This window comes from Microtus ochrogaster, chromosome 2 (genome assembly GCF_000317375.1).
Source record: "Microtus ochrogaster isolate Prairie Vole_2 chromosome 2, MicOch1.0, whole genome shotgun sequence".
Taxonomy (NCBI): Eukaryota; Metazoa; Chordata; class Mammalia; order Rodentia; family Cricetidae; genus Microtus; species Microtus ochrogaster.
Genome location: NC_022010.1, coordinates 45,723,780 through 45,751,365, shown reverse-complemented (window position 1 = coordinate 45,751,365; position 27,586 = coordinate 45,723,780). Strand labels below are relative to the sequence as shown.

Here is a 27,586-nt window from a genome sequence, read left to right as displayed (position 1 = left end):
AAATATTTTTCAACATATATCATAAAATATCCAAATTAAACCTCCTTAAATTTGTACATTTTGTTAAAAAGAAAATATTTTATGATGTCTAAACATTTCTTTTTAATTTTTTCTAACAGAATCTATGACTTGTTGATTTCTTAGACTGTAGATAATTGGGTTCAACACAGGAATTATGACTTTGTAAAATAGGGAGTCAATCATATTCTCGTCATCTGCTTGTCTAGAGGCAGGACACACGTACATGAAGAGAAGGGGTCCATAATACAAAGACACAGACAGGAGGTGAGCTCCACAGGTTGAGAAGGCTTTCTTTATGACATTGAGAGACTTATTCTGTAAGATTGTAAAGAGAATACACGTGTAAGAGACTAGAACAGTCACCATGGTGGTTACCTGAACAGTACCAGCTAAAGCAAACACCAACATAAAGGTAATGGATGGATCAGAACAGGAAATCTTTAAAAAAGGCATAACATCACAATAAAAATTATGTATTACATTGGAATTACAGAAAGTTAATCTGAGTAAAAATACTTCATGAATGAAGGTATGAAGAAAACCACCTACAAATGACAAAATTACTAGCTGGAAACATAGTCTATTGGTCATAATCACTGGGTAAAGTAAAGGTTTGCATATAGCTACATAATGATCATAAGCCATTGAAGTTAAGAGGAAGCATTCTACACTTGCACTGAAGGCAAAGGAAAAAAACTGTAACAGGCATTTAGAAAGAGAAATCTTTGTGATCTCAAATGACAAGGTGATCAATAATTTATGTGTCACTGTAGATGATAACCAACTATCCACAAAGGCTAAGTTGCTGAGGTATAGGTACATGGGGATGTGAAGGTGAGGATCACTCCATATGAGGGTGATCAAGCTGAAGTTCCCCACAATGGTGATGAGGTAGACACCAAAAATGTCAGGAAAAGGGGGACTTTCCACTGTGGTTGATGTGTGAGTCCTTCTAGGATGAACTCTGTCAACAGTGTTATATTCTCCACTTTCATGTTCTTCAGGGATGTCTCCTGAAAGAGATATTATTTATAGAGTGAAAACTGATGGAAGACAGCCTCTGGAATCACAGACATCAGGTCACTGCAGGTAGCTTTTTATCAAAAAATTGATTTTTACTAAACCACTTTATTTTCTAATTCAAGTGATACTTCTGATATGTTTAGGCAAGTTGTGGCTTATATAGAAAATATTTTCTTTGTACTTAAGTTCAATAGCTATGTCTGAGCTAATCAAAACATGGTTTTAGTAAGGTCAAAGAGATAGACTCTTTTCAGGAACCAATAACAACTGAATTAGTTGTGGAAAATGCCGCTTAAGTTATATACCTGAATGTGCTCCTAACATAAATGCCTCTGAGCTTCTGTAATAGCTGATAATATGCTTAATTTCTTTCAGCCACTGGAGTTGGAGCTCAGGAATCTATTCTTGTGGAAATGTGATCCTGTGCACACTTGCCAAACACAGTCATAATTGGATAGCTTTGAACACTGCTAAAACTAAAAGGTGTAAATGTGAAGTGTAATTTAACTGCCTCTATTTGTGTGTGTATGGCTCTCTCTCTCTCTCTCTCTCTCTCTCTCTCTGTGTATGTGTGTGTAAAACATAAATATCGGTAAAATAAATGTAGCAAAGTTGGTCACTATTAAGGTTTTGGAGCCCGTTTATCACTTCATGTCATTAGTATTTGTTTTATTAAGTGTAGATTTTTCTGTTTGACTTCTATTCTAAGTTCTTGGGTATAGTTTGCTTTCATTTTACTCCTGGACATGTGTCTTTATGTGATATGAATTTCTGACTGAGAACAATTTGTTGGGCCTGTTAATCATTCAACTAGCAAGTGCACATCTTTGAAGTGTGGGCCATGACCATTTTCTTTATTTAGAAGGAAGTTACTAATTCCATCCATATTGTTTTCCTTCTGCTGGCTTTTAGCATTTTTCAATTTTATTTTCTTCCCTAATGACTTCCTTCTCCTCACTCATCTCAGGGGTGTGCTAGTGTGCTGATTAATCATGGCTGGGTCTTTCTGAATTTTCTCTATCTCTTCTCCTAGTGGGAGTGTTGCTTCTTTCTTGTGTTCTTGTTATCAGATATGCAATGTTTTCTAATCCCTGTATAGAACTGCTTTAATTATCTTCTGTAATGCTGGTTTCATGGTCATGAATCTCTTTATTTTTGTAGTACAAAGATTTTACTTCTCCAGTTCTTAGAACAAATCATTTAGATATGTTTATCTAGATTGGCAGTTACTTTATTTCTGTTATTTTCTTGATTGACATATATTTTTTTCACAATTTGATGTATGTATTTAATATATTCTGGTCATTCCACACCCACATCCCTACTAGTCCCTCTCATTTTGGTTTTGGACCCATTTATTTACTTATTTATTTATTTTAAAGTATAATGCTTTTTTATTTTTTAATATTTATTTATTTATTTATTATATATACAATATTCTATCTGTGTGTATGCATGCAGGCCAGAAGAGGGCACCAGACCCCATTACAGATGGTTGTGAGCTACCATGTGGTTGCTGGGAATTGAACTCAGGACCTTTGGAAGAGCAGGCAATGCTCTTAACCCTGAGCCATCTCTCCAGCCCCTGACCCATTTATTTTGAAAGGACTATCTTTGTGACTATGATATTAGAACGATTCTCTGGAGCCTCGTAGGCTTACGAGTGGCTGCAGAGTTGAAGGAAATGGTTGTTCCCTCTTTAATCTGTTTGTCACAACTTGAAATACATTGTGCCACACCATAGTGACCTTTATATTTATATATCAGAGTTCAAATATGAAATACACACACAAATACCAGTGGTATGCTGTGTTCTGCTTTTAGTTCCAGTGTTAATAAGCGGGAGTCTGGTAATTGGTGGAGAAAGATGGCTATTTATATACCTATATTAGTGAACTATGGGCTTGACTGAGATGCTCTGTATGTGTTTCTGTAAGCAAGTGTGCCTACACATATGCAGACATGTATATACATAGTCCCATACATGACATACACCTGGGAAAAAAGAGAATGAATTCACCTTCTTAACAAATTACTACTCATATTTTCATCTAACATGAACAGTATTCCAGAACACTGAATAAACTCTCATTGTATTAACATCTTTTATACTACATTCTTACTAAATAATACAAAGTGTTTCATAGTCATAATTTAAAAATGTCAGAAGAATATTAAGTCCTCAACATTGTCTTCAAATAGTATAAATATTTCATTTCTTTTCTACTGTTATTAAACAAAAATTTCAAAAGTAAGAATTTAATAAAACTAATGGGCTATATATATTATATATGTAAATATATATTTAATTTTCTATCAATTTCTAAAAGGTAAAGTATAGTGGAAGGTCATTTGTTTGTTTTGGCTACTCAGACCTAAAATAATCACACAGAAACCATACTATTTAAATCACTGATTGGCCCATTAGTTCCAATATCTTATTCTCTAAGTCTTACATCTTTATTTAACCCATCTCCATTAATCTGTGTATCACCACAAGGTCATGCCCTACAAGAAAAGTTTCAGCACATCTGTCTCTGGCTCCATGGCTTCTCTTCTCTCTACCTCTTTTTTAGCTATGACCTCATGGTAATGCACAGATTAATGGAGATGGGTTAAATTAAGATGTAAGAATTAGCAAATAAGATGCTAGAGCTAATGTGCCAAGCAGTAATTTAAATAATATGTTTTGAAATGGCAGCTTCCTGGACCATGCTTTCAGTATGAACTCTGACAATATCTGACTATGGAGCATTTAAATGGGTTTTGTGAAAAAGTGCTACAATTTGCTTAATGGCAACCTAGATCCTCTGTGTGCCTGAAAATGGGGCAATGTTCATGGCTCTCAGAAGCAGCAAACATGTCTCTACCATATGTGACTCCATAGAGCAAACACGCTGGACTGTGAAGTGGGTCTTATCCATGCCCACTTAGCATAAAAAAGTGCTCCTGGTCAAAAGATAATTACAGATTTTTCAATAAATACAAATTCAGACATAAACGACCTCTAAATGGGTCATAGTGTGTTTAAAAAAGGTATGTAGGCTTGGGAGCATAGAAAGTTATAAAAAGAGGTAAATGGTTTTTTAAAAATAAAGCAAAATGTTTAAAGAGACAGAGTAAAGACAATCATAGAGTAAAAGGAGTAAAATAAATAAGCCACATAAAGATGAAAAATACACAGAGAGTCTGGATTATGTATATTATTGTCTTTTCTTTGAATTTTTTTTTTTGACTACAGAAAGACATTTGATTCTGGAGACTGCTAAGCTAAGCCAACACATACATTTTAAAAGTATCTTGAATTCAAAATATGGGTCTAAGGATATGTGGTTTTCAGAAAGAGGTGCTTCTTTTATTTCCACAGAGGATGAGAACCTATGGAATCCTTCCAGATGAATGTGGTTTGATGGACCAAGATCCCCTGAAAGGTTGCCTTGAACATGACTTAAAAATATTACTTCACCCAACAAATAGTAGGAAGTAGTTTGGAAAGAACTACACCCAAATTCCCAAATATTGTTTATAAATATTTGTTTACATTTAAAGAGGGATATGGTATAGAAATGAATAATTTGTGTTCATATGGATCTTGGTCTATTGATGCATATTTCTGCTCTTGATTAAGGTGTTGTGATTGTGAAGCTCATTTAAAAATGAATGTACAATTAAGAAATATAAGCTAATAGATAATAATCTATAATAAATAGTCAAGTTTGTAGTCATTTTAATTAGATTTTCTAGATATACAGAGATATATTTCAGTTAGATAGGTATTCTTCAAATATTTCAGAGACCTTCAGAATACAGCACTTAAAATGTTTAAAGAATTTAGGATCTTTCATGACATGAGACACATCTGCTCCTGGCATCACCAATTACTTCAAAAGAAAGATGATTCCCCTCTGTATGCTATGAATATCATTGGTTAATAAAGAATTGTCTTGGACCTGTGCAGAACAGAATAGAGTTAGGCAGGGAAAACTAAACTGAATGCTGGGTGAAGGAAGGTGGAGAAAAGATAAGTCATGGAGCTCCCACCAGAGACAGACATGCTGAAACTTTGCTGGTAGGGCACGACCTTGTGGTGATGCACAGATTGATGGAGATGGATAAAATTAACATGTAAAAGTTAGCAAATAAGATGTTAGAGCTAATGGGCCCAGCAGTGATTTAAATAATATTGTTTCTGTGTAATTATTTTGGGAATCTGAGTGACCAGGAAATGAACAAGTGGCCTCCATACAATAGTAAAATATTGAAGTAATTCTTAAGGATAAGCTAGATCATAGGAATCAGTAGGTTAGGCCTGCACAGTATTAGGCTGCTAAGAAGTCTAAGTTACCAGAAGTTTCCAAAGACCTTCCCCATATTTATTCAAGCAAAAGTAAGACTTGGCAGATTATGTATGCTAGTTACATACATACATACTGATCTCCTAATGTTCAATTTCTCATTTAGGAAAAGAGCCAACTAGGTTAGCAAACACAGCAGAAGTACAAAGCAACTACTTTTGTTATTAATGTAGGATTTTGGTTATAACAACTTCACATTCATGATTACAGTGACTTTTGTCCAAAAGATAATAAATGCTATTATCAGATCTAAACATTTCTTTTTAATGCTTTTATCACTGAATCTTTGACTTGCTTATTTCTTAGACTATAGATAACTGGATTTAACACAGGAATGATAACTGTGTAAAACAGAGAGTCCATCATGTCTTGATCATCTGCTTTTGGAGATGCGGGGCGCACATACATGAAGAGAAGAGGGCCATAATATAAAGACACAGATAAGAGATGGGCTCCACAGGTGGAGAAGGCTTTCTTTATCCCCTTCAAAGACTTGCTTTGTAAGATTGTAAAGATAATACATGTGTAAGAAACTAGAACTGTCACCATGGTGACTACTTGAATGGAACCAGCCAAGATAAATACCAACAGGAAGTTAATGGAAGGATCAGAACAGGAAATCTTCAACAATGGCATAATATCACAATAAAAGTGATGTATTATGTTGGAATTACAGAAATTTAACCTCAATAAAAAAATCTCATGAATTAAGGCATGAAGAAAGCCACCTACAAATGACAAAATGATTAGCCAGGAACACAATTTATTGGTCATGGTCACTGGATAAAGTAGAGGTTTGCAGATAGCTACATAACGATCATAGGCCATTGCAGTCAAGAGAAAGCACTCTGTGGTTGCACTGACTGCAAAAGAAAAGAACTGTGTCAGGCATTCAGAGAGAGAGATCTTCATGTTGTGAAATAACAAAGTGACCAGTATTTTGGGTGACACAGTAGATGATACCCAAGTATCCACAAAAGCTAAACTACTGAGGAATAGGTACATGGGTATGTGAAGGTGAGGGTCTTTCCAGATGAGAGTGATCAAGCCAAAGTTTCCTGTAATGGTAATGAGATACATCACCAAGAAAACAAAGAAGAACGGGACTTCCCACTGAGCTTGGAGTGGCAATCCTACAAGGACAAAGTCTGTCAGCACTGTTGCATTCTCCCTTTCCATGACCTCACTGGATGTCCTCTGAAAGGAAAGTGAGTGAACATAAAGAAATTCCATAAGTGTCAGAAGAAAAGGGCCAGAGGCTATACATGAAGATGTTTTGTAAACATGCAATTCATTTGGAGATGCGAAGAGTTAACTGTGAGCTAAAATTAAATTTTAGTTTTCGGAAAAACTTGTGTACTGAATCAAAATTTGGATTTTAATTTTTATTTACAAATCTTGTGTTTTTCATAAATGTCATTCCACTAGCCAAATACTCTTCATATTTTGATTTTCCCCTCATTTTGATTGTTACAGGTATTAGAACTAAATTACTGAAACTATTATGTTATTTTTGGAAACATAAAGGCCTGTTAGGCTACCAATAAAAGAAAACATTTTACAAACCTCACAGACTGGTTGATGAGTTGTGTCATCTATACACAACTAGGAAGAAAAATTAAAAATAAAATAATTTTCCAACCTATTGTAAGACTTAAGAGATTTCAGAATATCCAGTTTGCTATTTACCTGGATTTTTACATGGATTTACAGATTAATCTGTGTCACTTCTAAGCTAATATGAGTCACTGCATCCTGCTTATCTTCAAAATATTCTTCAACTAGCTATACCTCCTGTTGTGTTTTGTGTTCTTTTCATTAATTCATTTACCTGTTTATTTATGTTGATACAGGATTTCACCACGTTGCCCTGACTGGCCTTAAACACATAAAGATTCTTTAACCTTTGTCTCCCTTCTTAGTGCTGGGGTTAAACACATGTGTTATGCCTAGTCCTCTTTTCTTTGATAGTTAAAAAGAATGTGTTCTTCCAATCTACAAATCTAATGTACCTAATTAAAACTGCCTTTACATCTTTCTAAAATATACACTCATTTTCTTAGTTTATGAACATTACTTGAAAATACTTTCATCTCCAACACTTCTTTTGGAAGAATAATGTCAAGTCAATTGTAAAAGCTGAAACTGGCTGTATAAATAACCAACAATTTGAATTTGAATTTGTAGGCTTAGTTCTATGAAGTTCAAGTCACAAAGAAATTTAGGTTTCTAAAATACTTTTATGTATGCGTAATTTCTAAAGTTATAGATGGGAAAAGAACAGTTGAGATACATTTTCTGTATGGCATCTTGTGTATCTGTAATATACAATGCAATTGTTACAAGAAGTGGGTGAAAAAACCAAGAGCTTATATTTTACTGCCACATCAAATATTTGTTAAAATATACTTAATTAAAGAGTATGATCTTTGTATCATAAACAATTAGGATATTTCACATGAGAATCATTGTATGTGCATTTTAAAAATGAATTACATGTTTCCATAATTTATATTATAAGGTTATTATAGTTAGGTTCACAGGTAATAAATAGCAATTAAAGAACAACTATGGCTGGAATTTAAAATGAATAAAAAGGACAAATTAATCACTTAGAGACCTATTTTACTTTCTCTGACTTTAGTCATAAAAATAAAATTTATTATTCTAATAGATTTCTATATTTACTTTTCTCTTTGAACAATTTATAAATATGGTCTTAAGTTATTATGTATTAAACAAAATTTCAACTTTTTAAAAAGTATTTATTTATTTAATATACACTGTTCTCTATGTATGTATGAGTCTTCCAGAGGTCCTGAGTTTAATTCCCAGCAACCACATGGTATCTCACAACCATCTGTAATGAAAATTTTAACTTTTTAATAAATAGTATAATTATTATACACATTATCTCTTTCTTACCTATATCCTAAAAAGAATCAAGGAGAAGTTTAAAAGCCCTAGGTTTCATAAAGTAGGAAAGTCCAATTTTAACACAGAAGTGAGAAAAATATAGGTAGCAGTGCTTGCATGCTGATTCATTTAGAGGCTGCATTTCTTAAGCTAAGGAGAGGTTTCATGTATAAATATACCTTCAAAACAGAACCACAACAATTGCACAACTATGTGCTTTTACCAAAAGACAAAGGCATGACGAAATTGATTCCCCAAGAGACTTTATCGGGAAATCCCTTTAGGAAAGTGACTGCTCTCTTAGGCATTGTAGAGTTGGACCATCCACCGAAAAGCTCCAGCAGTTCCACTGGGTTTTGCAGCCTTTGAAATCATAAACTTGACATGAATGCACATCATTGAGTTGTTAGAATGTATATTATATTGCAATTTATTTTTTGGTTTTCTGCCTCAGGGTAGAATTTAGAAGACTTGACAAGTTTTTACATTTTCAACCTCAAGTAGAAAATGTTTAGACAAATCTTCATTCACATATAATATGTGTTCTTTCTACTTTGACTTGTATAACTCTGAGCTAATCTAAGCATGGTTTTAGTAAGTCCAAAGATCTAGATGCCCTTCTAGAGTCAACCTAAGATGGAGCTGGTAGAGAATGCTAGCTCAGGTCAGCTTACTCTGCCAGTTCAAGCTTAAATCTAATGGGAAATTGTACTAATGAATGTCAAGGGGAAGGAGAAGGGCAAGAAAAAAGACAAAGTACCTCGATGGGTAGTGACTAGAACTCTGCCTCCCAAATATGAATAGCACCAAGCTTCTAAAATAGCATATTAAAAACATGTAAAATCTGCTTCAGTAGTAGGATTGGGCTCAGAAACCTCCCTTTGTGATATGGTGATCCTATGGACATTGGCCAAGCATATATAAAGCAAAAACCCTTGAACTTTGATTAAAGCAGGTGCAAATGCACATGTAAACCAGTTGCATTTTCTTGAAAGAGGGAAGTGGGCAGCTGCACAAGAGTTTCAGGGTAGGTCAGTAACTGTGTAGCTCTAGCATGGAGGAAGGTTTGACAAAATTTTACATGATACTAAAAGAGTACAGAATTTCCCTTGAGTATTAGCAGAATTTTCCATAAACATTCAATGAAAACAAACAGTTCAGTTTACTTATTGCTGCATTTATTTACATTTGAAATTTGCATAGTGGTCTGAAACTCCTGACAGTAAAATATTTTTGTTTATTTGATAAAAATATCACTTTGAAGAAAGTAAAAAGCCAAAAGGTGTTTCCTTTTTTTTTTTTGAAGACTGACTTTTTTGATTGTCAAATCAAGGCCATTTCCTTTATATTGTGCCACTTTTGTTTAATTAAATCCATCTAAACTGAACTCTTCTATTTTATCCTTTAGCTTTCTGACTGATACAGTTATAGGTACTGCCTATTAACATTCAGTGACCTACTCAAGAAAATATATGGTATAATTAATAAAAGACTCTGTATGAAACCCAGGATTGCATATGATGTATATGGGGAAATTTGAAGGGAGAAGTTGGAGGTAGATATGATCATATGGTATTGTATTCTAGTATAAAGTTCTTGAGAATAATGAAAAAATAAACATATACAAAATTATTAAAATAAATAGATATATAGATATAAAACAATAAACAGTAGCAAAACCAGGTAAGATAATCCTCCCTCCAAAAAGAGGCCTTTCAAGACATCATAAACAAAGAAAAGATAAGCATCTCTCCTCATGGGCAGATACAGGGTAAGTTAAGAGAATATTTTTGTCTTGCATTTAACCGACTTTTTCTTTATTATTGTGATTTATTTTATATTGATTTTTCTATGATATGTGGAATTTCTATAAGCACTAAAAGTCAAAGAAATAACTTAGGTAAAAAGTTTGAAGAGCTGGTAGATTTCCTATTTTTTGTTTGTTTTGTTTTTCATATGCCTAAACATGAAAATAAAAAATAGAAGCTAAACACACAATGGATAAATACAGTTAAAGAGTTCAACCTAGATGACCCTGTCTGCTGTTGCACATATCCCACTAAGTCTTCTGGAAAGAACCAGTATTGCTTTTAATAACTACTGAATTAGTAAAGCCACATGGAAGAACATATACACCATTGGAATGTTTTTTTCTACTTTATTTAACACGACATAAAAACTTAATGAGATTCTTCAACATTTTCAGATTAGAAATACTAACATTTCAAGGATTTTATTGGATATGTTGCCTTATCATTGTTAACACACTTGAAAATTGATTTAACCAGAGTATAAAAGAAATGTAATAATTATAATTGCAGAAATCTTTGAACACTTTCCAAAACAAAAATATACAAAAATGGAAACATCTGTGGTTGTTTATAGTGAATATGAATAAGAGACTTTTGAGACCTAAACATGCCTCTCTAATCTTTTTTTCAGTGAATCCATGACTTGCTTGTTTCTCAGGCTGTAGATAATTGGGTTTAGCACAGGAATTATGACTGTGTAAAACAGAGAGTCCATCATACCTTGATCATCTCTTTGTTGAGATGCAGGGAGCACATACATGAAAAGAAGAGGGCCATAGTATAAAGACACAGATAAAAGATGGGCTCCACAGGTAGAGAAAGCCTTTCTTAGGCCTTGGACAGACTTCCTCTTTAAAATTGAAAACAGAACCAGTGTATATGAAACCAGTACAGTCATAATGGTGAACACCTGTATTGAACCAGACAAAATAAAAACTAATAGAAGATTAAGAGTAGGATCAGTACAGGAAATATTATACAAAGGCATAATATCACAATAAAAGTGATGTATTATATTAGAATTACAGAAGGTTAACCTGAATAAAAATAATACGTGAAACAAAGAATGAAGAAAGCCACCTACAAATACTGAAACTAACATTCGGATGCATAGTCTATTGGTCATAATTACTGGATAAAGTAATGGTTTGCATATGGCTACATAGCGGTCATAGGCCATTGTACCTAAAAGAAAGCATTCTGTGGTTCCACCAAATGCAAAGGCAAAAAATTGTATCATGCATTCAGAAAGTGATATTATTTTAGTCTTGGATAACAAGTCAACCAGCATATTAGGAGTCACTGTGGATGATATCCAAGCATCTACAAAAGCTAAACTCCCTAGAAAAAAGTACATAGGGATATGGAGGTGGGGGTCACTCCAGATGAGAGCAATCAGACCTAGGTTCCCCACAACCGTGATGAGATATATCACCAAGAAAAGCAGAAACAGAGGCACCTTCAGTTCTGGATGATCAGTGAGTCCTGTGAGAACAAACTCAGTCAGCAGTGTTGCATTCTCTTTTTCCATATGTTGTTCACTGGACATTACCTGAAATGAAATAAAACAAGTATAATAGAACACTAACTAATATTTTAAGGTCAGTATGGTGAAAGGAATTCATAAGAAGTCAAATCTTTACCATATGTATTATAATTTCTCAGATCTTCTAAAACTAGTGCTACAGGTGGTTGTGAGCCACCATATGCATACTAGGAACTCAACCTGGGACCTCTCTGCAAAAGCAACAAATACTTGTTACTGTCAAATCATCTGTCTAGCCACAGTTTCTCCATTTTTTCTTTTAGCATCAACTTCCTTTCAGTAAACTCATCTCCCATGTTAAATCAAAGACCTACATGTCCAAAAGGAGAGAGAAAAGAGACACAAGGAAACCATATTAAGCAGAGTGATCAAAGAAAGGAGCAGGGTTGAACGAGGAGACTGGGTGTTGTGAACACTAGAAAAAGAAAGACATTAAGAATAGCACAGAAATACAGTGCCAAGTGTAAAACAAATGCTTGAGGGAGAGAGAGAAAGTAAGAGAAATTGCTGAGAAGGGAAATACAGAGAGTATTAGTGGCTTCAGCAAGAACAGTTTCCTTTATTGAATAGAATTGAAATCATGGAGTAGTGAGGTGGTAATGTGAACGAGTAGCATGGGAATCAAGAACATGAATGATACAGTACCCTTCACTAACCACAGAGGACAGCTGACATTTGTCTGTCTCGTGGATCCATATAACTTGTTTCTTCTGTAAAATACTTAGAAAGTTCTCCAAAGTAAGAGTGGGCAATGGAGAAGAAATGGAGATAATCAGAAAAAAAAGAGAGATGAGAGATAAAAACAAAACAAAACAAACAAAAAAACCCCTAAACTTATACAGAGGTAAAGAAAAGAAAAGGTCATAAAAATAGGCAATAATCCGAGTCATAACTTGATAAGTATAGTAAAGGCAAGCCAAGGAGACAAGAGGGAGCATGAGAGATACCCAAAACAAAATACTGAGAAATGCTCAGAGGTCTTGGGGGAACATTCATTCTAACCTTTGTGCTACTAATAGGTATATTATCAGAATAACTTCACTTTGATTAAGAATTAAGTTTATTTTATTATGGAATCTGTATATTATTAAGAAGAAGTGTCAGCTTTAAAATTGTAATAAGTACGGTGACAGTGTCTAAAGGTTCATTCCACATGCAAGTGATACTTTATCTCATTTTAGTAATTAATAGAAGCCAAATATTAACTAGATACTGACTATATGAAGAACCAATGCCAATAACTGTACAGATAAAGTAAGTTTCATAGTGAATGAGTTTACACACATGCTATCCCAAATCACAAAATCACTGAAAATCCTCAAGTAAAGTGTATGTAGGAATTTTTCAAATAACAAATGTTGATAAATATACAATATAACAAATATAACACATTATATATAAATAACTCAATTACAGTTATATATATTTATATAAAAGTGTTTCAGTGTACATTTACATATAATTATAATTATAAATATTCATTTTCTCAGTGCGGGGAGGGGGAGAAGGGTGGGAGGAGGGAGAGAAGGGTGGGAGGAGGGGGAGGGAAATGGGAGGCTGGGAGGAGGCGGAAACTTGTTTTTTTTCCCTTTTCTCAATAAAAAAACTGAAAAAAATATTCATTTGCTCATATCATATATCTATATTATATATATAAAATACACAATGAAACTTTTGTCACATGATGAGTATAAAGGAATTACTATTTAATTTGTAGACCTTCAGCTTTAATCAAAAATTTAACTTTCTTGGATGGGTCTTTATAGCAGAATTGTCTAATTATTTCTTATACAAGAATAATGTCAATCTGAGGCCCGAGTTCTGAAGCACTCATATTTTATCTCAACAATCTGAAAAAAATTTTATAAATACAGTGGAAGGACAATAAATATTTTATAAGGAATAGTTAAATTTATAGCTATGTTCCTTGCTCAGATTTTAGTCATGAAAATGATACATGCAAATTTTTCAATCTTTAGTTTTAAAAACTAGACCCTGGCTATTTTTGCTTTTTGGACATAAATTCCAAAATTACTATAAGGTCATAGACTTTAAACCTTGTACATTTTAAAACTTCTTTATAAGGATTAATATTAGGAAATATTTTCAATATTACCAATATCTTCTGAGGAATTGTAGAGATCCTTCAAAAGCAAAAATGACACATGACAGCCCTGATATGAAGACTATGTAGTTCCCCGACTCACTCAGATGGCTTCATTTACAAAGAAAACTAAGGGAAAATCTATTTATATAATTAATCTTTGAACACAGTGTCAACCAATTGCACATTTGTGAAGTTTGTTCCTAGGAAAGAGAATATGAAGAGCTGAAATTCCCTTCAGAATGTCTTAGGATTCCCAGTGGTATAAAATGCAGATCATCAACTGGGCATTGCTGATGGAGGTGTGTGCAAAATTCAGGTATACCCAAAAGACTGATAAACATTTCATCATAATTGTCATACCTGGTTGCTTTATGTCAATTTTGGTTTAGATATGAAATTGAATGCAGTGAGTGCTTTGTTGTCATGATGTCTATACTAATCAAAACATAATTTAAAGCAGCTGTCTATAGTTCCTTCAAGAGAAAATACAAAAATAATATTGTCTGATATTAAAAATAACTTCTTATATTTGGCCATCTCTAAACTCCCTTAGTTCAATCATACATCAGGTAAAAGTTTATAGTAAGTAGGCAAAAGTCATGGCAGAAGAGTAGAGGAAAACCAAAAAACATATGTTATAGGATAGAGGCCAATAGCCTTGCTTTTCAAACAGCAGTGTCCATGAATTTAAAGATTTGAGGACAAATCAATCACTTTGCAGAGATTCCATCCTAAGAAAATTTAATTCAATAAATTAGTCTTTTAGTAGACATTGTATATTCAAAACATAGTAATGTGTGAGTGTGTGTGCAAATGGTATGCATACATAGATGTATATACATACAAATGTTTTTTATAATTGAGGGTATCTCATAGCAATAAATTAAAATGAAATTTATTCCTTGCAATTCTGAAGCTTGCATGGGCAGCCCATATATGGCAGTTCTGTTGAACTTGTCCAAATTGGGTTTCATGGTGTAAGTTGATGAGGATGATTGACCAGGTCTCTTCCTCAAGAGGGCACCAGAACTCTTTACAGATAGTTGTAAGCCACCATGTGATTGCTGGAAACGGAATTCAGGACCTTTGGAAGAGCAGACAGTGCTCTTAATCACTGAGCCATCTCTCTAGCCCTCTCGTAACAATATGATCCTTTATTTATTTTACTGATCATATAGTCAAAACCTGTATTCTGGAGTGGTTGGTATGTTTCCATAAGACTTATTTATTTATTTATTTATTTATTTATTTATTTATTTATTTATTTATTTTATTTTATTTTTTTGTTTTTTGAGACAGGGTTTATCTGTAGCTTTGGTGCCTGTCCTGGAACTAGCTCTTGTAGAGCAGGCTGGCCTCGAACTCCCAGAGATCCGCCTGCCTCTGCCTTCCAAGTGCGAGGATTAAAGGCGTGTGCCACCACTGCCCGGCTCTCATATGACTTTTTTTTAGAAAGTCATTTATTTATTCCTTTTTGTGCTCCCCCCTCTACCCTACCTTCCTTTCTTCTACAGGCAATTTTACCCTTCCTGTTTCAGATCTGAAACAAAAAACTTACAGTATCCTGGATCTACAGAATTTATATGTGAAAATGAATATCCTACCAAAAGGAAAATACATATTCAACACAGTTTCTGTCAAAATTCCAGTACAATTCCTTACAGAAATTGACAAATTATTTTAAATTTCATATGGAATTATAAAATACCCAGGCTATTTCTGCAAAAAGAATTCTGAACAAAAATGAAAGAAGAAAGAAAGATCAAAAGAAAACTTCTGGAGGTATTACAATTCAAGATTTTAAGTTATACACTAAATTATAAGACATCATTGTATCTGCATATAAAATAGACCCATTGATCAATGGACAGAATTTAGGACCCTCATACAAACTCAGACTTCAAAATACATATTTAATTTTACAAAGCAAATAAAAATATTAATTGGAGAAAATACAGAATCTGCAAATGTGGTCAGTCAAACTTGTTAGTGACAGGTAGAAAAATGAAATTAGATTCTTATCTCTCACTTCACTCAAAATTCACCTCCAAGTGGTCCAAGAACTTCAGCAGATGATCTGATACCCTAAATCCGATAGTGGAACAAGTAAGAGATATACTTGATCTCATTGGTATAGGAAGGGCTTTCTTGAAAGGACTCTGATAGAGCTGGTGTTAAGAATAGCAATTAATAAATGGGACCTCAAGAAATTAAAATGCTTCTGTAGAACTAAGGACATCATCATTTTAATGAAGGGACAGTCTACAAAACTGAAAAAGTCTACCATGTACACATCTGACAATTGGTCATTATCTAGAATATACAAGGAACTAACAAGTGAAATCATCCAAAAGGAGAATAAGACAAATATGGGTGGGGGTGTGATGAAAGGGGAACACTTATTCACTACTGGTGAGTGTGCAAACTGGCACGCCCACATGGAACTCAGTATGGGGGCTAAAAATCTTTAAATAGCTTATGCAGCATGATCTAGCTATACTCTCCTGGTTATATACCCAAAGGACTCTACATCCTACTATAAGGATGCCTGATCACCCATAGTCACCGTGGAGCTATTCCTATAGCAGTAGTTATATTACCGAATAATAAAATTCAGCTAAAGGGACACATGAACATATGCTCAAAGTTTCCCACAGCCAGATCTCTGATGGAAAAATGCTTTCCTGGTTAAACTTTTGGATTTCAAATAAGTACTAGCCTATGAAAATTTATCAGAAATTTCTTTAAAATATTTTATAAAATACTGTAAAAGTAAGTGGATATATTACATATATTATTTACATTATACATTTATTTATGTATATGGAGATGAATGAGAGATATGTATTCCTATAAATCACCAAGTGAGGATATAATGTATTCTTACAATACAGTGTATGTCAACTATTATTAGTTTATTTACATGGCAGTTTTAAAACATAGACTTTTTTTTTAAACAAATGAATGGGCAGTCTGATACTAAACCATCTTTTACATGATAATTTGTCCTTTACTACCTCCATTACATTTCAATTAATATCCTTTACGTTACGTTTAATGGGGAATAAAATTGAATTATGGAAGAAAAAGACTCATATTCTTTATTAGTATAATCTTCAATAATAAAAATAATAATAATGATAATAATGATGATGACAGGATAAAGCAATAGATAACTTAAAACAAACCAGCATGATAGAATATAACAGCAACCAAATACATGCAATAACTGTGGTGTCTGGGAAGAAAGGGTAACTGCAGCTGAACTGATAACCTTTCTGTGTTTCTGGAGGTTTAGGTGAGTTCCCTCAGGGGAACTTCTGAGGCCATGATGATTTCAAGCATATTGGGATGCAGATCTCTGGAATTATACTGACACAGTGTCTGTTTTAAATAAATACTTACATGTTATCAGATCTTTGATCCTTGCAATTTTTTCTCTCTTATATCTTGTCACAGTCTATCCAAGCTAATGAAACTATCAGTTTAGTTGTATATCTGTGTCTACCAAGAAAAAACTGGCAACAACAGCTTGACCTTGTACCCAGCAACGATTCTAAGCAAAGTAATATATGTGGGCTCATTCTTTACATTTGTTTACTTGTTTATTTATGTGGTGTACGCGCGCGCGCGTGTGTGTGTGTGTGTGTGTGTGTGTGTGCATGTGTATGTGCGCACACTCGCATGCATGCCATAGAGCATCTGTGGAGGCCAGAAGACAACCTATGAGAGCCAATTTTCTCTTTCTACTATGTGAGTTCTGAGGTAATTATATTCAAGCCTCAATTCTTTTTTTTATTGATTGTTGTTGAGCTCTACATTTTTCTCTGCTTCCCTAGCTGCTTTTCCCCTCCCCTTTAACCCTCTCCCGTTTGCCATGCTCCGAATTTAGAGGTCTTGTCTTTTTCTATTACCCATGTAGATTAGATCTATGTATGTTTTTCTTAGGGTCCCCATTGTTGTCTAGGTTCTCTGAACCTTATAGAAGAGAAACTGGGAAGTACACTTGAACGCATTGGTACAGGAGACTACTTCCTAAATATAACCCCAGTAGCACAGACACTGAGAGATACAATTAATAAATGGAACCTTCTGAAACTAAATAAAAAGCTTCTGTAAAGCAAAGGACACAGTCAACAAGACAAGACAACAGTCTACAGAATGGGAAAAGATCTTCACTAACCCCACATGAGACAGAGGTCTGATCTCCAAATATACAGAGAACTCAAGAAATTGGTCATCAAAAGAACAAATAATCCAATAAAAATGGAGTACAGACCTAAAGAAAGAACTCTCAACAGATGGATCTAGAATGGCTGAAAGACACTTAACGAAATGTCAAGCCTCAGTTCTTAATCCTTGGCAACAAGTTTTACCAGCAGAGACATTTCACCAACCAGGGGCTAAGTTTTCATTAAAAACGTGACATATTCATTGCATTTTGTGTATTCATGAATATACTTCAATTTTGCAAACATTTATGTAAGGTCTCACATGTGTAATCTGCTGTGAAAGAAACCAAAAAGTAACAGAGCAGTAGGAATTGAGAATACAATCTACAAGTCAAAGCTATGCGTCACATAAGTTCAAATTTGGCCCAATAGGTGTTACTAAGTTATTCTAATGAGTGATTTTTCCTGACCTAGTCGTGGTTATGTGAAAGCCATATGAGGAAGCAGTCACAGTTTGGTCAGACCCTGAAATGTTAGACTAATATGGAGTATTAATGGTATGGGTGTGTCAAGGCAGGACAGGGATTCTCTGTGTACAGGATTTTTAAGGGAAAGCAAGCACGTAAGATGGTAAGGTAGGTCCAGATGAATCTCAACGGTGCATTTTGGAAATGACAAAATTTCCATTTGTAGAATTGTGAAAAAGGCCTAAGAGTTAGAGAAGGTTTCATTGGAAAGGATCTCAAATCACATCAGTGTGAGAAATGCTTGGTAAAGAAAAATTTAGACATGCCCACATCAGCATATAGAATAAATCTATACAAGATACATAAGAAAATAAATACGAGATATTAATAAGGTATGTGCATACCGTCTTATAGTTATGAAAATACTTTAAAAATATTAAAAAGGGTTTGAATTCACCCATTTTGTCATCAACAATTACTAAACAGCATCACTTCTGAAAGAAAAGAGTATTTGCAGGTTGTAGGATATAAAAACTACAGTTTTACATGAACAGAGGTAAGATTTTTGGAGTATCTCTGCTACATTAGTAGAAATATCTATGGCATTTAAAGGATGATAGAAAAAAGGCAAGGTGGAACTGTAGATGGATAGCTCGGGAGACATGAACAAGTATAATGCATGAAAGGCCAACAAAAAATGTCAGGAGCCATTTTCCCAAAGATGAAAGCAGGGACCATTGTCCTAAGGATGTTTGCAGAGAGCCCCCACATCCCAACTACCTTGAGAGCTGTTTGTTAAGCGGAGCCACAAAAAGAATGTTTTCGCTTACCAGGTGTGCTGACTAGTGACCTTTGCTGCCCCTGCAAAGCCCCCCACCCCAACCCAGGTTCCTCATCCAGGGGCTATATAAGCCGCTGCCATTATGCTAATAAATGGAGGCTTTGACAAGAGAATTTTGCTTGGCCTCATTCCTCTCTCTCGCCCATGTTCTTTCAGGTAGCACCCCTTCAGACCCTGGAATAACTGGACCTGCTGGGCGGGTACAAGGAAAATTGTTACACAGACACACACACACACACACGCTTGTACATTTGTTTATTTGTGTTCTAATTTTTACATGTAGCTACAAACACACTTTGTATTATTGTATCATAAAGTGTTATCGTATTTAATCTTTGATAGTATGCACTTGAAGCTTCCTTTTTTCAAATATATATTCCAATAATGGTGTTACTTGAAGCTTTAGCTTAATAGTGTCATTTCACCTAAACTAAGAACAATTGGTAGTCTTTCCTCCCCATTGTGCACTCTTTGCTGAGCATTTCTCTCAACTTGTCCAGTTTACTGTTGGGTTTTGAACTACATAAGCTCTCAAGAGTGAGACCATCAGACAATACAAAGCAGCACTGAAAATGGCCTTAGAAGGCACCCTAGACTATGGAGCCTGGACTCTGTTCACTCATCTGATTACTCCAAGCTCAGAGCTTCACCTTACTGTTGTTCCCTGGAGTTACAAGTATCACATTGAACCCTCCTTTCTGTTTCTCTTGTAATTTTTAGGTTTAGTTTTTCTAAGAAGTGAAATTAACCCCCCCCTTTTTTTAGGACAGGATTTCTCTTTAGCTTTGGAGCCTGTCCTGGAACTAGTTCGTGTAGTCCAGGCTAGACTTGAACTCACAGAAATCCGCATGCCTCTGCCACCTGAGTGCTGGGATTAAAGGCATGCACCAGAAATTAACCATTTTTTAAAGAAGTGAAATAAAGACATGTTGATGACTAGCCATAAATTACAGTTCTGCTGTTCAGTGAAATAAAAGCCTGCTTCCTCCACACAGTTGAATTTGATGTTTCTTCAAATTACACAACAGTATTGGCATAAAGGAAATAATATTCAATTATGATTTGCAGAAATACCATTCTTAACAGTTAATACACTTATGAAGCCACACTGAAAAAAAATTCAACACTGGGTTTAATTTTCTCTGATGTAATTATTCTCATATGTAATAACATTTGTTAGAAAGTATTCTTGTGTTCTTGAAGACTTTCAATTTTTAAAGAAGATTTTAGACACTTGTACTTTTGTTAATTAAAGTATTATATGAATTACAATAGTAAAATTTTTTGGACAATGAACTACTGTCACTTTGAGCTTTGACTGTTTTGTGATTATCTATTGAAACACAGCAGATAATTGTAACAAGTCTAAAAAGTTCTCTGTAATAATTTGGCCAATGAATCTGTGACTTGCTTATTTCTGAAACTGTAAATTACTGGATTTAACACAGGAATTATGACTGTGTAAAATAGAGAGTCTATCATATCTTTATCATCTACTTGTGGAGATGCAGGGTGCACATACATGAAGAGAAGAGGACCATAGTATAAAGACACAGATAAGAGGTGGGCTCCACAGGTGGAGAAGGCTTTCTTTATGCCTGTATCGGATTTCTTTTTTAAGATTGTAAACAGAATAATAGTGTAAGAAACAAGGATTGTTGAAATAGTGAAAACTTGAATTGAGCCAGAGAAAATAAAAACAATTAGATAATTAAGAGAAGTGTCAGTACAGGAAATTTTTAACAGTGATATAATGTCACAATAAAAATGGTGTATCACGTTGGAATTACAGAAGGTTAATCTCAATAAAAATCCTTCATGAATTAAAGCATGAATAATTCCACCTACAAAACACAATACTATCAGACATACACACAGAGTATTAGTCATAACTACTGGGTAAAGTAAAGGTTTGCATATGGCTATATAGCGATCATAGGCCATTGCTGCCAAGAGGAAACATTCTGTAGTTGCAGTGATATTAAATAAAAAAAATTGTAGCATACATTCAGATAGAGAGATCAGCTTGCTTTTAGCAAAGACATTAAGCAGCATCTTTGGAACCACTATGGAGGATATAGATGCATCTACAAAAGCTAAACTTCCAAGGAACAGGTACATGGGGATGTGAAGATGAGGGTCAATCCAGATGAGAGTGACCAAACTGACATTTCCCACAATGGTGATGAGATATATCACCAAGAAGACCAGGAACAGAGGGATTTTCCACAGTGGCTGGTGAATGAGTCCTGTGAGAACAAACTCTGTCAAGACTGTTGCATTCTCCTTTTCCATGTCTTCACTGGATGGCTCTGAAATGAAAGGTAGTGAATGTAAAAGAGCATTTGCTAGAGCTTATAAAATGAAAACTAGAGACATGGACTTGAAATGAATGCAAACATCTATCAGAAGGTCCTTTAAATTTTATTTATCATTTATAATAAATTATTTAGATTAATGTAACAACACCAATTTAATTTTTAAAAGCATAAGTTGAATACTATGTAAGAAGTTTTAAAGACTTTAACATATTTTTAGTTGTATGTCGTGTGTCAGAAGTAAGTGTAGTGTCCTTGAAGCTGGAGTTATAGGCATTCATAAGTCTGTAAATCATACAAGATGAACTGAGCTCCAGTCTTCTACACCAGCACTAAAGCAGTTAATCTCTGGGCCATCTCTTGGGCACTGAATAACAAGGATATTGAACAAGTGGAACACACTTACCATTTTTATTTATTTATTTATTTAAAATTTATTTATTTATTAAGGATTTCTACCTCCTCCCTGACACCGCCTCCCATTTCCCTCCCTCTCCTCCAATCAAATCCCCCTCCCTCATCAGCTTGAAGAGCAATCAGGGTTCCCTGACCTGTGAGAAGTCCGAGGACCGCCCACACACTGAGACAATGGGGATGTTCTATGGGGAACTCACCAAGGCCAGCTGGCCTGGGTCTGAAACAGCATGGGATAAAACCGGACTCGCTGAACATAGTGGACAATGAGGACTACTGAGAACTCAAGAACAATGGCAATGGGTTTTTGATCCTACTACACTTACCATTTTTTACTCACTCAAATGTTACCATTAGAACAATTTAAAAATATTTTTAAAATTAAATATGTAGTGGTGGAGAAAATAGGTTACTGGGAAGAAAAACTAGTGGGAAATATTAATTATAAAACCATTGTTGTTGTTCTGAGGCTTCTAAACTACATCATATATCTGAATTACTTGGGGACATTGTGCAAAATTGTTGATGTATTTCCATAGAAATAGAAACAGCAATTTTAAAATGATGTTTAAAAGATTGCATTCTAGTCAAATGTCAGTAGCACACACTTTTAATCCCAGAATTCAAGTAGAGGCAGACGGATCTCTATAAGTTCAAGGCTAGCCTGGTCTACAGAGCAATTTCCAGGACAGACTCCAAACATACACAGATGAACCTTACCTAAAAAAAAACATCAATAACAACAAAAAAGGTCTGCAATCTAAAAATTTTTGGGTGATACATATATGTGTGAAGTGATATGACCCTGAGAATGGTGAAGCAGTGACAAGGTCTACTTTTAAAAATTAGTAAATCAGAATGTACAGTGACACCTGACACCTATGTTATGGGCAGAGGTATCATGTGATGCCTGTATGCATGGACATTTAAAGTTGAGAATCAGGATGAAGCTCAGCAGCAAAGTTGTAAAAAGTCCATCCTCTGATCACGCAGGTGACAAGGGCTCAGCAGGATGAGTGAACTATAGTGAATAGAGACAATGCCGATGGGAGTAGCTAATAGTGAGTTTATGTGTTTCTTGGCATGGCAGAGTACACAAAGAGAAGGAAATGGAGGCATGGGAATAAATTCAAGAAGCTTATATTAAAGTAGTTATAATTGAGGTAGATTCCATTTTTGACAACCATCTGATCCCTGTTACATCAGGCAGAAGTTGTCCACCACTGTTGAAACCAAAGCACTTGAAAATAACCTTTGCATCTTGATAGAAAATACAGCAGAACTGGGACAAACTGTAAATTCACCTGCCTAGATTTGGTTTAGAATAGGAAATGGGCAAGACACCCAGATACAAAGCATAGTTTTAGTCATGAAGGCAGCACCACCTGAACTAGCCTTGCAGTGCATGCTATGATTTGACACACAGGGCACAAGACCTAATGCACTTACAGCTTCAGGGAGCTGTTTACTAGCACCTGATTCTAGCTATTTACTGACTACCTGGCTACCTGCTGTTACTGATTTCTTTTCTTGATGAATATTCAAATTCTCCTAATTTTCTTTAGAGTCAAATATCTACCTCATAATGCACTTCTTTTTCTTTGTCACCAAAGACACAATTAACTCCATTGAAGATCAAAAAAGACAAGAAAAGCTGGAAAATGGTAGCACATTCCTGTAATCCCCGATGCTTTAGAGCCTGAGGCAGGAGATTAGTTCTTTAGCCATAGAGTGAGAACCTGACTCAAAATAAACACAAAACAACAACAACAACAAAATTAAGTTTAACTAGATAACTGATAGCCATGGTCTTTAAAAATGGGACAGACATGAATAATGAGAAAATGAAGCAAAATTAACCAATAGTTAAGTTTAAAACACTGGTAGGGAAAGTGAAGGAAATCTTTGATTGCTGAAATTAAGAAGTGGGATCTTTGGTGAGAATGGTTTCTCTATGTTACAGAGGGATGTCAGAAAATCAAAGGAACCAAAAGGCAGTAGAATCCCGAAGGCAAAGGAAGATACATTGGGGGAACAGAATGATGGAGATAGTTGCCATCTATCTAGTGCTCCAAACTTAACATAAATTTTACCTATGGAATATTTATTCATGTTTTAAATAAAAGCATAAATACATCAAGGACATAAGATGAAAGTATGAAGAAAGCAAAAAATATAGGAAAAGGATATTTGGGTTAGTAAAATTGGGAAAAAGGGGAAGAAGAGAAATAGCATAAGAGGGACATTTCACAAAATAGTGAGAAGAGCTACCAGAGGAAGACTGGACATGAAGAAAAAGGCAAGTCTCAGAGGCACAACAGAAAGCCTGTTTTCACAGCACCGCTTCCCTAGACCATTCTGAGAACTTTTATTTTCCTTTTCTATAAGTCAAAATTCAATTTCCTAGAGAATCTGTGTTTGCGTAAAACATTGATTTTACAAGTTTCTTGTTGACAATGTACATGTCATCTCTGCCTGGCATTTCATTACATATTTCCATCTTTACTTTTGCTATGTCATCAATTCAAATTAAATTTCTCTAGAAATCTTTCTCATTTTATTTTCATTTTTGTTATTTATTCCTAGCAAGGTAAAATTTATTTTTTTATGAAATAAAAGAATTAGAAATTCTCGAATAAATTTTCATTTAAATTGTATATATGGGAATGTCATGGAATAAAGTTCTCTGCATATTTCCTGTCTATTTATATGTAGGGTGTATGTTTGTATAAAGCAAAGATATATACAGATATATTAGTTTATAAAACTTCATGAAATGTGGTGTCTATAGGGAGAAATATATTTGTATATATATCCTATTTCTATTTCTGTACATGTATATATATACTCTTCAATAAATTATTAGAGAAGATGAGACTATAGAGGAGTGAGGAAATCTTTTCAATAGTCACTTTTTCTGCAACTGTCATAAAGTTTGCTATGTAAGAGCAACTTGATATTTCATCTGATCATAACTAAATGCAATAGCTGATTAAGTAGGTAATAAAAATCTCTAACCATAAGAATTCAGGTTAAATATTTTGCTTATTAATATTTAATCATAAAATAAAGTATATAGAAAATCCTTTATTGCTCTTTTCTTCTATACTGATCTAGAATCTGAAAAGGTGAATATAAAATTATTATATATTTAAGAACATTTTTAGCTCTTCATGCAGGAAGGAATCTTATAGAAATCATCTCTCTCTTACCTATATCCAGGAAGATGTTTGAGGGATCTTTAACAAATGTTGGGATTTCTAAAGCAGAGAAAATCTCAGTCTGTCAGGAAGTCAGTAACATAGGGAGCAATTCTTAGCACAGTGGCTCATAGTGGAGTGTTCATCCTATAAACACTGAAAATTTTTAGACAATTTTATTTTCAACACACATGTCAACCAGATTTAAACCTTTGTGCTTTTCCCAAAAGAAGAAATGAAGAGCTGAAATTCCCATTATGAGTTTAAACATTCCCCATGGAGAAAGTGTAGCTGCTGTGCTGGGCAATTTGGGCTTGACCTGTGACGAGTCCAAATGATCCCATGGGTACACTGCAGATATTTACATTATGATTATCTACTCAGAGTGTCCAAATATAACTTTGGATATAGAAATTGCACAATATGTTACCATTTCTTATATCAGTTGACATTTCTGACAGATTAGGCAACTTTTATTTAAATTAATTTTTAAGGTTTGTCTACAACGTTTCATCATGTTCTCCTCATATGTTATTTTACTTTGTTTGTATCCATTCCCTTGCCCACTGTCCTCCATATTCCCCTCTTTCTTCCAGGTGGTGTTCTTTCTTTTTCTAGTTACTCTGCGCTTTAGCAGAGTATTCCATTTACCTTTTATTCCTATGACATGTATTCCATTTACCTTTTATTCCCGACTTTGCTTTAGATCTCTCCCTCTTTTCTAATAATCCTTATCTATTTTCATGACCTACAAACTCACACACAATACAATACAAACATACAAATACACTTAAATTTAAGTTCTGTATGTGAGAGGTAAATGCAGTATTTTTCTTTCCTATCCAGCTTATTTCACTAGACTAATGATTTCTAGTTCTATACATCTTCTTTCAAATGTCACTATTTTATTTTTCTTCATGAATGAAAATGTTTTACTGCATACAAGTGTCATGTATTTGCTTGTTGATGGTCACCTATGTTAAATTAATATTCTGGATATTGTGAAAAGTGTAGAAACACAATAAGATGCACAAATATATCTGTGCCACAGTGATTTAGATTCCTTAGTGTATACTTCCAATTACGGTATAGCTGAATCACACAGTATTTCTCTTGTTTGAGAACTCCCATATATATTTCTAGAGTGGCTTCATAAGCTTGCATTATCACAAGCAGGGATTAAGTTCTCCTATTTATGCATGTCTTCACAAGCTTTAGAAGTCATTTGGTTTCTTGGTGATAGCCATTACAACTTAGATTAAACTCACTTAATCTAAGCTAAATATGATCAAGAAGTCTGGGAGTAAAGAAGAAAGAGGAAGGAAAACAAGCACGGGATCTTGGTCGAATGCGGGCTCCATCCTTGGTTCCCTTACACAAGAGTGTAGACTGAGTTTCCTGGAGTTCCTTTCTTCGATAGTTGTAGGTGTGCTCAGAGGTGGTCTTCACAGTAGAGTAACACTTTTGGCACAGTTCACTGAAACACTAAAGTTAGGAAAGACCCAAGAGCACTTGAGAAAACAAATAATTTTAAATGTGAATAGTCTATATAGAGAGAAGCAGACATGAGATACATGTGGCTAAGGAGACAGCATGTGGATATTTGAGATTACACATGGCCTAGGGGTATATGGTGGGAAATGTATAGTCCCAAAACTCAAAGAAAGGCTCTGGAGGATGTTTTAACACAACAGGAATATGTTCATATTTTTCTTTTGACTATTAACATAGTTCTAGAGTACTTGAGTTCATGTCAGTTTCCTACATCCAGATGGTGGCTCTCAATTGCCTATATCCAGTTCCCAAGGCTCTATTTTGGCCTCTGAGAACATCAGACATGTACATGGCACACAGACATAATTCAAGCAAAACACTCAGAAATATTAAAATAAAAATAAACACCCATTGAGAACAAGCACTTAAATTTTCTTTGTCACAGGTTCTTGCCCCCTTTAACAGAACCACATGAGGCCCATCTCATAGACTGAACCTTATATGAAACCAGAAAATTGTTGACTACTCCAATATCATCCATGCCACTGTTGTACCAGTTAGCATGTCTTGTTAGACTAAAAATTTCATTTTTTAGTGTTCATAGCTAAGTGAGACTGATGATCACTTTGCTAGTCCAATAAAGTGCATAGCACCTTCTAGGACTGTGAAAGCTAAACAGTAGAATGAGACTCTGGCAAGAACAGCTTCATTTCTTCATGTTCTATGCCTCAGGTATGAGAATTCTTACCACAGAGACACTTGATTGTCAGTTTTTATTGCTTCTCTACTCACAATTGCTGTGGAATATTTGTTTACACTATGTGACTATTTGTCACTGTGATTGGTTTAGTAAAGAAATGAATGGCCAACAGGACAGAGAGGTGGCAGAAGAGATTGATAG

General features: G+C 34.6%; 3 protein-coding genes and 1 pseudogene across 3 annotated transcripts in view; all 4 read right to left on the bottom strand.

The window, feature by feature from the left end:
* Positions 1 to 102: 102 nt before the first annotated feature.
* Positions 103 to 1,040, bottom strand: LOC101986899 (annotated as a pseudogene).
* Positions 1,041 to 5,648: 4,608 nt separating this feature from the next.
* Positions 5,649 to 6,596, bottom strand: LOC101983100 (olfactory receptor 5H8-like). The gene has a single exon (XM_005344927.2). It carries the CDS (start codon positions 6,576 to 6,578, stop codon positions 5,649 to 5,651), a length of 930 nt encoding a protein of 309 aa, XP_005344984.1. The 5' UTR covers positions 6,579 to 6,596.
* A 4,131-nt stretch (positions 6,597 to 10,727) lies between these two features.
* Positions 10,728 to 11,705, bottom strand: LOC101982832 (olfactory receptor 186). The gene has a single exon (XM_005344926.2). It carries the CDS (start codon positions 11,673 to 11,675, stop codon positions 10,728 to 10,730), a length of 948 nt encoding a protein of 315 aa, XP_005344983.1. The 5' UTR covers positions 11,676 to 11,705.
* Positions 11,706 to 20,624: 8,919 nt separating this feature from the next.
* The window catches only part of LOC101982540 (olfactory receptor 187), a 39,756-nt gene continuing 32,794 nt past the window's right edge, over positions 20,625 to 27,586 (bottom strand). The window contains exons 2-3 of the mRNA XM_005344925.3: positions 25,204 to 25,347; positions 20,625 to 21,571 (exon numbers count right to left, since the gene is read on the bottom strand). Of these exons, the coding sequence (XP_005344982.1) occupies positions 20,625 to 21,554 (930 nt within the window). The 5' untranslated portion in view covers positions 21,555 to 21,571; positions 25,204 to 25,347. The remainder of the gene's footprint in view (positions 21,572 to 25,203; positions 25,348 to 27,586) is intronic.